This window comes from Notothenia coriiceps, unplaced genomic scaffold (assembly GCF_000735185.1).
Source record: "Notothenia coriiceps isolate Sejong01 unplaced genomic scaffold, NC01 NC01_scaffold00015590, whole genome shotgun sequence".
Taxonomy (NCBI): domain Eukaryota; kingdom Metazoa; phylum Chordata; class Actinopteri; order Perciformes; family Nototheniidae; genus Notothenia; species Notothenia coriiceps.
Genome location: NW_011348291.1, coordinates 238,056 through 252,596, shown reverse-complemented (window position 1 = coordinate 252,596; position 14,541 = coordinate 238,056). Strand labels below are relative to the sequence as shown.

General features: G+C 39.5%; 1 protein-coding gene across 1 annotated transcript; it reads right to left on the bottom strand.

Moving 5' to 3' along the window:
* Nucleotides 1-1,384: 1,384 nt before the first annotated feature.
* On the bottom strand, nucleotides 1,385-13,213 carry tmem59l (transmembrane protein 59-like). Its single transcript, XM_010775217.1, has 8 exons — nucleotides 12,885-13,213; nucleotides 11,547-11,652; nucleotides 10,509-10,603; nucleotides 10,048-10,200; nucleotides 4,459-4,564; nucleotides 3,652-3,766; nucleotides 2,619-2,736; nucleotides 1,385-2,135 (listed from the first exon to the last, which is right to left on the bottom strand). Exons 1-8 carry the CDS (start codon nucleotides 13,047-13,049, stop codon nucleotides 1,977-1,979), a joined length of 1,017 nt encoding a protein of 338 aa, XP_010773519.1. The 5' UTR covers nucleotides 13,050-13,213; the 3' UTR covers nucleotides 1,385-1,976.
* Nucleotides 13,214-14,541: the final 1,328 nt, after the last annotated feature.

The window sequence follows — 14,541 nt, the reverse complement described above, 5'->3', positions numbered from 1 at the left end:
ATGGGATTGGCATTGGGAGTGTTGGTCTATGACTTGACCAAAGTCGCGCTGGGCGGGGGTCTGTAACTAGGGACTGGTTATTTCGTCTTTTGACGGGTGCACAAGTCTCACCGGAAAGGCATACAGTACACCGTAGCCCTATCGAGTGGCCTGTATTCGTCGTCCATAACATACGCCTGCCCATACCATAACCCCACCACCACCATGGGCCACTCGATTCACAACATTACCCTAACCCTAATCCTAACCCTCACACCACATACTGACTGGTTTTCGGACCCCCCCAGACCCCCCCAATAAAGCAAAACTGCACGTTTCAGAGTGGCCTTTTATTGTGGCCAGCCTAAGGCACACCTGTGCAATAATCATGCTGTCTAATCAGCATCTTGATATGCTACACCTGTGAGGCGGGATGGATTATCTCGGCAAAGGAGAAGTGCTCACGATCACAGATTTTTTCAGATTTGTGAACAATATTTGAGAGAAATGGTTATTTTGTGTATAGAGAAAATGTTTTAGATCTTTGAGTTCATCTCATGAAAAATGGGAGCAAAAACAAAAGTGTTGCGTTTATATTTTTGTTCAGTGTATATCCTACTGTCAGTTTGAACCAGCACAGATATCGATTAAATGGCTTTTTAAATTAAGAGTCCTTCCTGTAAATCTTGAAATTGTCATTCATGATTACACATTCTAATCAATGTTTACAGTAAATGGTAACACAATAAAATCACAAGTCTACAGTAGAGTCGTGCCACACTGGCATGGCGGGCGGTTAAGCTAAACTATCGAAGCGTCACTTGCATGCACGGTTTATTGTCTCCATAGCCTGGATGAAAAGAAAGCGTTACAGGACATCAAAAGCACTGAGAGGGAAACAGAAAATCTTCTCTAAGACTGTGCGACTCTGTCAATAACAACGGTCTATGTTAAAAGCTTTGCATTACACATTGTTACAGAGGGTGTCCTTCAGTGTGTGCTCCTAGGACATACAAAATAGTCAGCTATTAGAAAGCACATATAACAGCTAAGAACTCTCCAAGTGATATAAGAGCGATAATATGAGAGTAGTAGTAATAATAATACAGTAATAGGTGCAATCCCCCTCCTCCAGCTAGGTATCTTACAGGTCAGGTACATTGTTATGAATAATGAACTGTACATGGCACTTCAAAAACACTTTTAACAGAAAACTCAGGTGGATGATTCTGAATAAATAGATTAAGAAAAATAAATTAAATGTTTATTTTGCTCATTCTCAGACAGAGCGTCCATTTTTGAATCCAGGTTAAATTATTAGTATGTGTACTGTAATTGTAAACGCACACCCCCCCCCTAGAAGTGTTTTGATAAATTATCAGAAGACACTGTTTTAGTTTTTGTAGTAAGTATGCCTTTGTTTCTCTGAACTTGATCAGAGCTCACCTGCAAATGTAGTTATGTTGTGAGGGAGAACATTTATTTATTTAGAATATTTCCTGGAGCACTCTCAAAGAAATTAGTCCATTTTTTATCAATCTTTCTTTCCTCTTTCTCATTTCTATTTCGATGACAACCCATTAACTAATCCAAACTCTCTGCGAGAACGAGGCAAAATGAACTCTAAACTAAATCCCAGTGTTTGTCTTCGTCTACTGTAGACATGAACAATTATTTGAAAACTGTACTAATTCCTCACTTTTCTGAGACAAGAGCTCTGATTTATTAATAAGCAGTGAGCCGGCTGAGCATTGAAGATAATCTGAGGATGGATTTTGAATAATCTGGGCTGTACAAGAAAATAAAAATGTCCAACAAGACTGAGCAAGATTTTTCAGTATCATGATTTTAAACGCCGGGAGGGTGCCATGCTCTTACAAATATGTTTTTAAAAACTCTGGTGACTGTTTAGAGTCCCGTGATGCGTTTGTTTCACTCCTGATTTTATATATGGTTGCCCTCAGAAACAAGACAGCAGCTCTCCCATTGGTCCTTTTCTAAACGCAGGTTTTGTTGAGGTCGACTTTCACCGGCAGCGGCCCCGCCTCCTGGCTCTCCTCAGATTGTTTCAGGGTCACAGCGATCATAGGACTCAGGTAGTAGGGGTTGACTTTCTGAGCGTTATCCAGGAACTCTTTATCTCCGTTGATGCTAAGCTGAAAAGACAACCAATAAAGAAGTTGTAAGAGTGAGAAACAAGCAGCAAGTTCACCTACAACACTTCACACCACTGTGTTTTTACTTTCCTATTTAGAGTGCAAAGTATGATTATTATGATCAAAATAAAGCACTTTTTGAAAATAAAAGCATGTAAAAGAGGCACAAATTACATAATAGGGCCCCTAGGAACCGTGCATCTACTCGAGAGGCTTAGACAACACCAGATGTAAACATTAACGGCATCCTCCTCAGATTGAGAGTAACATAAGCTAGCAAAGGTGAGCCTCCTTCCTAATGCACGGTTTATTCTTCAAGGTAATATGCTATAAGCTAAGCAGATGTTTATTAGAAAGAAACTGCTCACAACAAGGTCTGAGAAGTGTTAAGACACTTTAAGTAGGCTTTGTTGAGCCTACTTTAAACTAGTGAAGTCATTGCTTCCCTCAGAAGTACACGAGTATGTACTTTTCTCTGCGTACCTGCGTCTTGATGTGCTGCTCTGGTGCGGTGACGAGGCTGGCACAGCTGAGCCACAGCATGACCATGATGGACAGGAAGAGACAGGCCGCTAGAATCCACCGTGGAAGGCCTGAACGTCTGCAGGACGAAAGAGTAGGACATGAAAAGAGACAGGAGTTAGGGGGTGAGATTGAAGATGGACAGAAATACAGAGAGAACTAAACATTAACAAATAAAACTAGGTCGAATGTAAATTGTCTTGTTGAAAACACACTTTATAGGAGTTTTGGCACTGCAAATTCAAATTACTTAAATTACTTTTCCCTGCATATACTGTAAGTGTATTAGTTGTTTTGTTGTGTATAACCTCACATACATGCAGCTGTGAGTTTGCTTTATTCTCTCTTTAGTTTTGAAACATTGAGTTATATAATCTGCAATACCTAACTGCAATCCATCATGTCGACATTTGTTATTGTCAAGGTTACAGAACCACCGCAAGACAATGCAATAGTAGACTAATTTTAAAAAATGACATCGTACAATAATGAAAATAAAATAAACTTTAAGTATCTGAAAGATGATTTTCCTGCTGACAAAAAACTGGAAATCAGATCAAGATACTTTGGTTTCTTAATCAATCAATTGTCATTTGTCTTGTGGTGCAAACAAATTGATATTAAGCAACCAACATTAATTACACTGTAATCTGAGTTTTTCAATTTGAACTGTATTGTAATATTTTATTTTAACTGTACTATGTATTATTATATTGACCTGTACTTAAATCATGTTCATAATTGTTTGTGTGATAGAGATTATGCAATGTTTTTAGTGTGTTGTTGATTGTTATGTACCTGCCTGAGGACTGCAGATGGAAATGAGCTATTAGCTATAATCTGGCATAATTCATATCTTCTTTTATGAGATTAATGTATTTGTATGCATGGTCCTTGTTGAAATAAATACATAATATATAATAGTATGAAGTATATTTTATGGGAAAAAAGCATAACTTGGTTCTTTATTCCTCAGCAGGGTAACCCAGCTCACCTGGACATGCAGCCCAGGAAGTCGTGCTCCGCTGTGGGGTCGTCTGCGTGCTGCACCGGGTGCTTCACTTTGCCTCCTGCTTTAGATGCTCCCCTCTCCCCATGTCCCCTCACGCCTGCAATACAATTCATAATAAAACATTTGTAAAAACATCTTGCAACAACATACTGCTGTATATGGATACAAGTGTGATGTGGGTACGTAGAGGCTAGGGTATAAACCGATTACATGTAACGGGACTTCTTCATTAGGATACAAAAAAACAAACCGTAAACAAGAAGTAATCAGATTTGTGTTACATTATTTTTGTATTTCTTTTAACACTTTATTTATTGGGTTTTCCCACACATAACACAATAACAGGAGAAAATACAAATGCAGGTGCTATATAAAAAAGAAATACAAAAAAGATGGAAAAACAATAATGATAATAATAACATAAAAAGACCATTGCAGTAATAGCAATGACAAAACCAAAATACACAATGACATGAAAAGACAGAAACAGAAAACCCCTAAAACCAGGTGTTACATTTTCTTTAACAAATAGGATTCCTAGGAGGATTACAATGATACAAAAAAACGAAAAAAGTGCATAATTTGTAGATTTTATTTAATCTTTGTAAGCAGTACTATTCTGTAGGATAGTAGTTTGAGTGTCTTTGAGGATATTGAGGTGATTAAAAACAGGAAATAATCAGGATTGCTTTTATTTTTTGATACTGATTACATCTTCTACAGGTAACTAGTAACTGTAACAGAATGATTAATTTGTTATTGTCCCTCCCACCCTGTGTATTCTCTCACCGTGGGGTCTCTGGGTGTGGGAGTGGACCTGAGGCCAGGGCTTGTCTGCCACGTTGGATCGAGGAGCCTGCAGCTCGGGCAGAGAGTACTCCATGTCTGGCTGGCTCTGAGGAGGAAAACAACAACAGAGACACTCAGCAATCAAGGCAGCAATTATACCAAAGTAAGTCAACAGCACAATTGACAGGAAATGGTCTGTCTGACTCTGTGAGGTCAGACCACAAGAGGAGCACTTACTAAGAATAGCTGCTAAAGCTGGACTGAACTTATTTACTATAAGATCAGAGGAGAGGCAAAGTTATACTTTTACACTTCCAAAATTAGCTAGACACTAAGGAAAAAAAGAAAAGTGAGACATTTAGAAAAACTTATGAATATTTTGAATTGTTTTTCTTCATGTCTGTATGGTAATTATAGAGCAAACCCTATTTCCAATAAGGTCAACACTATTTATTTAACAACATATTCATTTTAAAAAAACGTATTTTCTTACTGAGAGATTGACATTGATGACAGTTTAAAACATCTGATATTCAGTAGTGGTATTGATTTAAATGTTACACCAATCGTATAGTCTTTTAATTTTCTATTAGGATTATTAACATCAAAACTTGATACTTAAGTGCAACAAAGTTAGACGTTTCTCATCTTGAAGCATAAAAGATGATTGTGAGGCAGCCAAGTTATTGAAATACATTTTGGTTGAAAGCTTTGAACATCAGCTAAAAGGGATTTATACTCCTTTGTTCAACATGCCGAATGAATCTGAACACTAGTGAAATGATTAATGATAAGGATGAGAATTACATTTCTTGCATAACTAAATCTAACTGACTTTGAACTCATGATCATCATCTTTTATTGTTGCCTGCTTAATATGTCCGGGAGTCCCTCGTCGTTTCTTTCTCGCACACCCAAACTACTTTAAGTAAAACCCTTGAACTGGGACGGCAGTTTGAAAATTGGCTTTTAAAACAACTGTTTAACCGAAACGCAGAGCCTGCTGACAGTATTTGTTCCGTTGTGAGTTTCATTATGTGCGCAGTGTTTCTGGTCCCCCCTGGAGATCTCATTAAAAGAGGATTTTGGTTCCCCACTGCTGACCCTTCCTCCACTATAAGAGCAGCTGTAGTCGGCTCAAACAATACTATTGCTAGCCTCAGCCACACACACACACACACACACACACACACACACACACACACACACACACACACACACACACGCACATCTTAAGAGGAGTACAGTAAATCCCACTGAAGTAGCGTCAAGATCCCGGTATTTATCGATTCTGCAGTAAGTGGATCAATGAACTTCAAAATCTCTGGCTGTGTCTTGCGCTGTCATGTGAACCACAAAAATGAAATCTGCATTTTCATTACATTACTTAGGATATGATTGATGTGCTTTCTCCTGAACGATTATAGTCACTGGTTCAGAAAAACAAAACAACACACTGTAGTTGGCCGTAGAGACATGACTGGTTGGTTTGTTCCCCAAAACACGTTCAATCCTTTAAACCTCCTCTGTTGAAATAGCTGTTACACAACCGGGTTTATTACCCATAGCAAACAACGTTTTTTTGACAGAGTGCATTGAAACCAGATGCAGCAGCAGTGTGAAGGGTTTGAGCGGCTGATTCTCATTGGCTGCAGACTGAAGGGATCTAACCATCACAACGAGCAGAGCCTGATCTGCATCTGTCATGCATTATAAGAGAGAGGGGGGGATGTAAAAGGTGCTCCGGCTTAAAGGAAGAAAGGAAGAGAGAAAGAAAGAAAGAAACCATGAAATAAAGAAGGAAACAAGGAAAGAAAGAAAGATTTAAAGAAATAAATAAGGAAAGGACGAAAGAAAGAAATAAAGAAGGTGGATTGGAAAGAAAGATTTGAGGAATAAAGAAAGAAAAGAATACAGGAAGGAAGGAGATAGAGTTTCACTAAATCTCACTTCTCTTATTTTGTTAACTTTCAATCTGTTGAAAGAATCTGTGCGAGGGCGAAGTGAATATCAACGTTTAATGCAAAACAACTTTGACTGACTCTTAATCACAATTATAAACACCGTCTCTCCGAGGCCCCATCGAGCTGTGCATTAAGCAAATGAATCATCAAATAAAAAAACCTTGGGGGAAATATATCAAGTTAATTGGACTTCAAGTTGGACTAATGGTGTCAAAATGATGGCCCTTAATTAGGAGACCCTAAATGAACTTTGATTACAGCTCTCCCATGTCGACAATTAAGACCACTTTTAATTTTTCTGGAGGTGAGGAAGGTGGAATAGGAGACAGAAAATACTTTATGTTGAAATGATAATAAAACAAAACTTATAAAAAATGGTTTAGAGAAACAAAAACCTCAGGATTAAAAGACAAGTCCGGCTATATTCTGTATTTCTCTTATTGTCAACGCATCTAGACCAAAACAACTGATGAATGTATTGATCTTTATAACAAGAATTGAGTATGAAAATCCTGATCTTGCTTCATTTAGAAAACCATGGGCTCTGTAGCTTATCATGGGCAAATCCCCAAAAACGTATACCTTCCGCCAAACAGTTAACACACAGTTAACACACCAAATGTAAATAAAGTAATTGCTGTTATCCACTGTTAAAAATGCACTTTTTACTCATGTTGTTGTAAAAACTATACTTCCCACCTGTTTAGCCCTATTTAAAAAATGAATAAGTATACCTGTCTTCAGTAGGAACCATACTGAATACTTTATAAAAGAAGGGGAAGTAGTCACCGTGATGTGAGGTTGAGGACTACCGTTGTTATTTCGGCTGTTTCAATTTTTGTTAGCCAGAAGTGACTACATTTTGACAAGTTGATCTATTATTAGAACCAAACACGGAACAATGCTGTGGCGGCAACTTGTCAATCACAAGGTTGTCCCGCCTTAAAGCATAAAGCATTTTTTTTGTTTATTTTACTCTTAATGGGACAATAATTTACAAAATAGACATTATGCTGGACTGGAGAATACTTGAAACGAGTGACTGAGACCATAATGTTTACTGAAGTAATAAAATCAAGTGAGATATGGGGTCCTTTTCTCATTGACTTTTCAGACAATGATGTTGCCCCTTTGAAACCAATGGTATTGTATCTGAGAACAATAGAAACAAAGGTGGTCAAAGATGAACCATAACACCATAAATCCTGAATGTGCTTTGCATACTGTATGTAAAGTGCATGCTTATGTCACCATTAGCGTAAACTACGCTGAGAACTGACTTCCTTTACAGTCTAGCATCATTAGTCAGTCAGGTTTACAGCCTCACCCAGAGTTCACTTTGCTCTGCAGGCGTGCTCCCTAACAGAACAGGAGCTCAGTCAGAGGAAGTCTTTCATTAACTCTCTTTTGTCGCACTTTCAAGGTCTGATTTGTCAAAAATAACACCAGGGTGCTGAAAAGGGAATGACTGAATGAGGTAAAGGGCTGTGTTTTACCAATGCTTCACAAAATGACAAGTTTCCTTTACTTTTTTCCATCACTGGGGGACAACCCCAGCTGTGACCTAAAAGCGACTTATTCCAGCTTCACAAACTGAACACACTGCTGCCACTAATGTTTGTTTATGATGCACACAACCAGTCATTCTCACAACTTGAGGTCACACAAACACACACATGGACGCACAGATGGATCTATAAAGAATGCGCTTTATGGACATACACATCATTTATATGACAGACAGCGTTGGGTTGCTTCCCCCCCTCTGCTGTCCCTCAATTTAGCTGGACTTTTTCTGTTGTTTCAACACTCGGAAAGTCAATCTGTCAAATCTGTGGCGGTCTGCCAGCTGACCACTAAACACAGGCCTGGTATTCTTCCCACAGCCCCGTGGAGCCCGGCTTCTCTCTCCGCTTCAGCCGGCATGTCACTTCCACAAAGAGCAAACATCCATCACCACGTTTAAAAGAAATGTTGGTGATTTTCTGTGGCTGCTGCATCTCTATGTGAGGTGGAGCCCATCGTTTCTTATACCTAATAGTGAATTTAAGCATTGAAAAAAACCTCCTATGATACACAGTAGCCCTTCTGTATGGGTTACGGTGCATAAATACTGTCATTTCTCTTTTAGCCCTTTAATTATGCAGCTAAAAATGCGATCAAAGTCACAAATGGGGAAAACCCCTGACAGGGAAGCAGGTTTCCGACCCGTTTTTGGAGGATATGGTTGAGTAGTCTGGTGGTTAGACAGACCAAATCCTGTTATAGCTTTAATGTATAGGTGCTTTACGCCATTGATCTTAGCAATTAATCCAACAATCGAGTAGCCACGGCTGCAAAAACCTCTAAGTTTGCTTTTTCTAATAATACGATTTTTCTGGTGTACATCTGGATCCAGATCTGCAGGAAAGTGCTTAATCAGCGAAAATCGTCCATAAAACACAGAGTTATTTAACAAAAAGTCTTGCCAACAGTGCCAAAAAATAACCTCTTGTGTGGGGGTAATCATGAGCAGTGAATCGGTCAACTCAATCTTTTAAAATTCCTCGGAAAAAGTTGGAATATTTATTTGTCACAACTTAAACTTAATCCTTTAGCGCAGTCCACTCTTCTAAATCTTGCAGTGAGTTTCTGTCCTGAGGCGGGTTCACCACAGTAAGCCGTGCCGGATATAAAATATGCATGGGGCTAAAGGGAGAGACATAATTTAAAAGGACATTTATAAACAATTAAAGTGCTGAAAAACTGTTTGCAGCTCTCTAAATCTAACCACCTTGTCCCCACCCCGCTGTGTGCCCTTACTCAGTCAACCTTCACAGATGCACCGACTCTAGAGTGGGCTGTGAGTCGTTCTGGCAGAGACCCAAGCTCTGCAGCATCGTACGGTTAGAGGATGTATTTCACTATGTTAACAGGAAGCAGCTCATCTAATAATCTATAAAGGTTTACGCGCTTGCTTTTAACCTCCCGTCAAAAACACATGGTACGAAAAAGCCTTTTAGTTATCATCATGGGATTCATGGAGATTTGAGTGTTTATTTGTCTGGGTCTTTTAAAGCAAAGCACTTAAATATCCAACTCTGTTCTCAGCATAGATATTAAGAAGAAGCAGGACACAATATGCACTTAGTACAGATACAATTGAATAAAAAACGTTGAACAAGTTATGATTGTTGAAACATAATCAAACCAAAAGCTGATTACATTACATTGTTACTTTATGCATTGTGTGTGTGTTTATTGCAATTGTTCTCTGATGAGATTTGATATATATGGGTCAATGTAAGTGGACGTTGTCTTTCTTTTTCAGTTCAGCCACAGGAACCTTTACTGATCACTGCAATTATATATATATATATTTTGTTATCAATACCAAATAAAATAGTTGAACATTTGAAAATGAGTTTGACCTGGGTTTAGTTGAGAACACCATCAGGTTTATAAATTGGCAATAGAGGGCAGAATATGTGCGTTTCGTGGCCATTTTGCAGAACATAACTGTAACCATTTATCTACAAACTAGACAGGTCAACGAGGAATGCTTTCTGTGAAACAGGAAAAATATACTCCTAGAGCCCTCCAATACAAAGGCCTGTTCTGGATAAACACTTAGTTTAGGTCTTACCTGGAAAACCACAACCTTGCCGTCATCAGCCTGCAGGTAGAAAGTCCAGGTGGAGGAGATGAAGCTCTGGGCGGAGCTGACGATGTCGTTGCACCAACCGGACACGGCCTCCATCACAGAGAGGGACTTAGGGCGAAGAGTCATGGCCCTGAGCTGCAGAGGAGAGAGAATCAGAATACCTGTATTAGTCCCACTGAGGGGACATTTACATTGCTACAGCAGAAAAGAGCCACAGACAGCTTAATGTTACCTAAAGTGTGCATAACAAAGTATTAAAGATAAAAGAAGAAAGAAATTATAATAATTATACAAAATACACATCCTAAACACACTCTTTACGAGCGGTATTGACTGTGTGTGTACCGTTTGCACACATTTGTGATCTTAGTGATTTTACCACTCAGATGTGGCTTTGGCTCTCATTGCTCGTTTGCAGTGTTACAGTGTTCAGCGTTTCTCACCCTTCTCCTCTGGAGCTCAGGTTCAGAGGGTTGGCTGGCGCAGCCGGTGCAGCAGGCCTCCTGCTCCAGCTGCTTCACGTACGCCTCCTGACAGGCTGGAGAGAGAGGCAGGGGGGTAGCATGATGGTAAAAGAAGTAAGAGAAGAAGAAGTGCAAACATGCAAAAAGGGCACTAAGCAGAGTTGGCATAGAGCACTACGGTGAGTTTGCTAGAAGATAAAAGGAAAATAATATCAGGTACTGGCTTCATATGTGGGAAGGAAGATAAAGATGCAAGTGAGATTTATCTGTTGGCCTCCGTGGAGATGAATCACTCCATGTTGCCGTGATTGAAACAGGGAGCAACGGGGCATTGGCTGTCTGGACGGCAAATCACATCATTGATTTCCAATAGAGGTTCAAACACCCAGAAAAACACCCAGCTTTTAGGAAACAGTGCAACATTTTCATTTTGAGGTCAAACGAGTCCTTGTCAAAAGGACTCACTCGTTCAAGGTCTTAAGAAACAATTTCAGTAGAAACAGCATGAATGTACCGTTTAACCTTGACATTACTTTGTGTTGCACAAACCAAACGTATGTTTAAGTGAATCACATGGCTACATTTAATCAATATATGTATATTACATCAATATTGTGATATAAGACCAAATATTGTCTCTCATTTTGGACATTGTAATATGCCATAACTGTTCACTTTTTCCTGGTTGAAAGGGCGGATTGCAGAAAAGTGAAGTGATGTTCAAATGTTTTTATTTATCTTTACCAGCACTAAGTCATCATATCAACATTACTGAAGATTTTTTATTTTATGAAAGCATGAACAGTCAACCCTATAATGTTGTTGCAGTTTTTAAATGGAGTTATTTAGTAAAAAAATATTTAGATTTAATTTTAGGTGGATTCAGTCCGCTGCCATTCATTTTTACATTTAAGTATTGAGCAGCGTACACTTTTGACGCTGGCCCTGCTCAGTATGTCATGCAGACAGACAGGAAGACAGACAGACTGATAGGCAAACAGACTGACACTGACTCACCTCCCTGACACTCCTCCCTGCTGGTGTTGAAGCCAGCGTTGCCATTGACGAACTGGCAGATGGAGTAGAGGCGACAGCCGCGGTGACAGGCGTTCATTATGGAGTCCTACCAGCGGACAGAAAGCAGAGAGGGAGATGCAAAATTAGAGATGTCTCTGGCACTCTTGGATAAACTCAAGATTGGTTTGTTAGAAAAAATGATGGGTTATGGCATCTCCTAATGACACGTTGCAGCTTTTAAATTACAGCCTGTCACAAACAGTTGATACAACTGTTCACAATGTGCCTGTTGTAGGAAACAAGTGCAGGAATATGAGGTGGTTATTTAGGAAAATGCACATTATTGTACTTTTTACAATGCATTAATTATGGTTTTAGATAAGGAAACAGCGCCCCCTGGTGACCTCTCTGGGGACAGACGAGACAAAGAGATTCCCTGACCGCGACCATGAAGGATTTATTACAGCCTTGTGCTTGTCATCTTCATCACAGCGTGTCACTGTTTATTCACAGAGGGGTGTTTATCTCCAACCATAAAACGGTGCCTTATTGTTTGGATGCTCTGCATATTCAACCTTCCTTTAGCTACTGCCCAGTATGTAGGTTTTCAAATCGAAATATGCTTCTTTAATCACAATCTTTAAAGCAGTACACTCTGATCTGTCTTGCAGCTCTGCCCTGCAGGATGCCTGAACCACACCTGAAGGCAGCGGAGGAGGAGGAGGAGGAGGAGGAGGAGGTGGGAGGAAAAACATCCGACCCTGGAAATCTAGGCAATGCTCTTAACCACAGAAACTCCTGGTGAAATTCACAGCCATTATGTACCGTCCTGCATGGGGTCTAGTCCGGCCTCTCCTAAGATGCTGTGTATACTGAGAATAAAGGATTGCTTCATGCTTCATAACAGTCTCACTGACCCTCCTCCACCCTGTAGTATAAATGCCCTGCTTGATCTTAATAGCGGATAAAGGAATGATCAGTTTTTGGCGCAGTTTAAACCAAGTACAGCTGACTGTGTGCAGTTCACTTCTTGGACGACACTGTAAGGTGCAGAAAGAAAACGAGCTGCAACCATCTTTCGGCCTAATTGTGCGCCGTCGCGTCCAAGAGGATGCAGCGAAAAAACCCAAAACATGTCATTACGCACGGACATAAACGCATTTCTTTTATATTTTAAGATGTAAACATCGTTTTTTTCGATGCTGAATATTTTGTAGCTTATTCGTCAGTATGTCTGGCGCTGAATCGTCGGACAGAAAGATGCATCTCTCTCGCTGCTGGTAATGCGCTTCCTGCAGAGACAGCCGACAGTACAAGAGGAAGGAAGGAATAACTTACTTTAGCTGGGCTTTTGTTTTTGATGGTGAGCTGGCATTGCTTTTTGCAGTAATTGATGTCGCCCAGTTGGTTGTCAAACAGATCCGAAGACGCCGCAGCGATCCCGGCGAGGAGCACCGAGAGCAGGGCGGAGAAGCCGCACATCTTTCCGCCGAGCCGGAGCATCTGTAACCCTGGAGAGGAAGAGGAGGAGGAGGAGTGGAGAGAAGAAGAGGTACAACAACCAGCACTGAACTCCCTTTGTGGCGCTGCTGGTGCGGATGCTTTGCTGCCTCAGCCCGGTGCTTGTCTGCTCCAAGGATCTGCCTCTGCTCGTGGCGTCACACGCATCATCATCACGCACAACGCCCCCCAAACACACACACACACACACACACACACACACACACACACACACACACACACACACACACACACACACACACACACACACAACCTGCAGCGCTGCGTTCACTGCAGTGCACAATGTGGCAGTGATGACATTCATAAAATGTGTCAGATAGTAGAAAAGGAGCAGATGCCCACAGAGCTGACAGATGGAGAGTTTGTTGGAGTATCGACAGTTCATAATCAATGTGATAATTATAGGTTTAATGTAGAGATCCTGCTGGAAGTGTGGCAACAGAGATGAGGATAGATTAGCAAACAACTGTTCAAACTATATTGTATGTGTTTATTGATTTGGTCTTTTAATCCTATTTAAACAATATGTTATAAAATGATACAATACAAAGACCTTCACTTATAAAACATAACCCTATAGAGCAAAAACTGACGAAACAAGTTTTTTTGTTGGTTGATGCATTGAAGTGTTGCTGCTGTGACAAAACAAATTCCCAAATTGGGATCAATAAAGTCATTTAATCTAATATTTTGCACATCATAGGAATATTCTAAATCCTTGTTTCAGATTCAGTGAAAACATAGTCAGTTAAAAATAAAAGGCATAACATGTTAATAATAATAATAATAATAATGCATTACATTTTTTTATTAGAGCGCTTTTACAGGTGCTCAAAGCGCTTTACAATCACATATTACACATATTAGACATGTAAATGTCATTACTGTGGACATTACCCACAGGAGCAAATGCGGGATGAAGTAAAACAACATATTAATAATGTATTGGATTATTTTTGATATAAGCGAAGTATGTAGCAATTTAATGTCATTTCCTAAAAAGTCAAGCTAATTCCAATTCGTTCAATAACAATAAAGATTATCGAATTGAAGTATAGTAGTAGTTCATTATTTGTACCTCACATAATTTATGTAGCCTATATGCGTGTACAAACCTAATGTAATTGAGTGGATGTAAGAAATGTAAGTATAATAAAATGGTAAGTAGGCCTACCTTAAATTTGCTTTACTGTACTCTAAGTACAGTTCTTTAGTAAATAGCTAAGCTCGATAGATAGATAGATAGATATAGATAGATAAATATATATAGATAGATAGATAGATAGATAGATAGATAGATAGATAGATAGATAATTTATTATTGTTATGCATGGCCCTTGTTGAATAAAGACCCTATCATTTTATTGTATAAGTTTACACACTTAGTCTCTTGGAAAACAACCTGGAAACCCAACCTGTGTGTGTCTGTATTTGGTATTTGTGTGTGTGTGTGTGTGTGTGTGTGTGTGTGTGT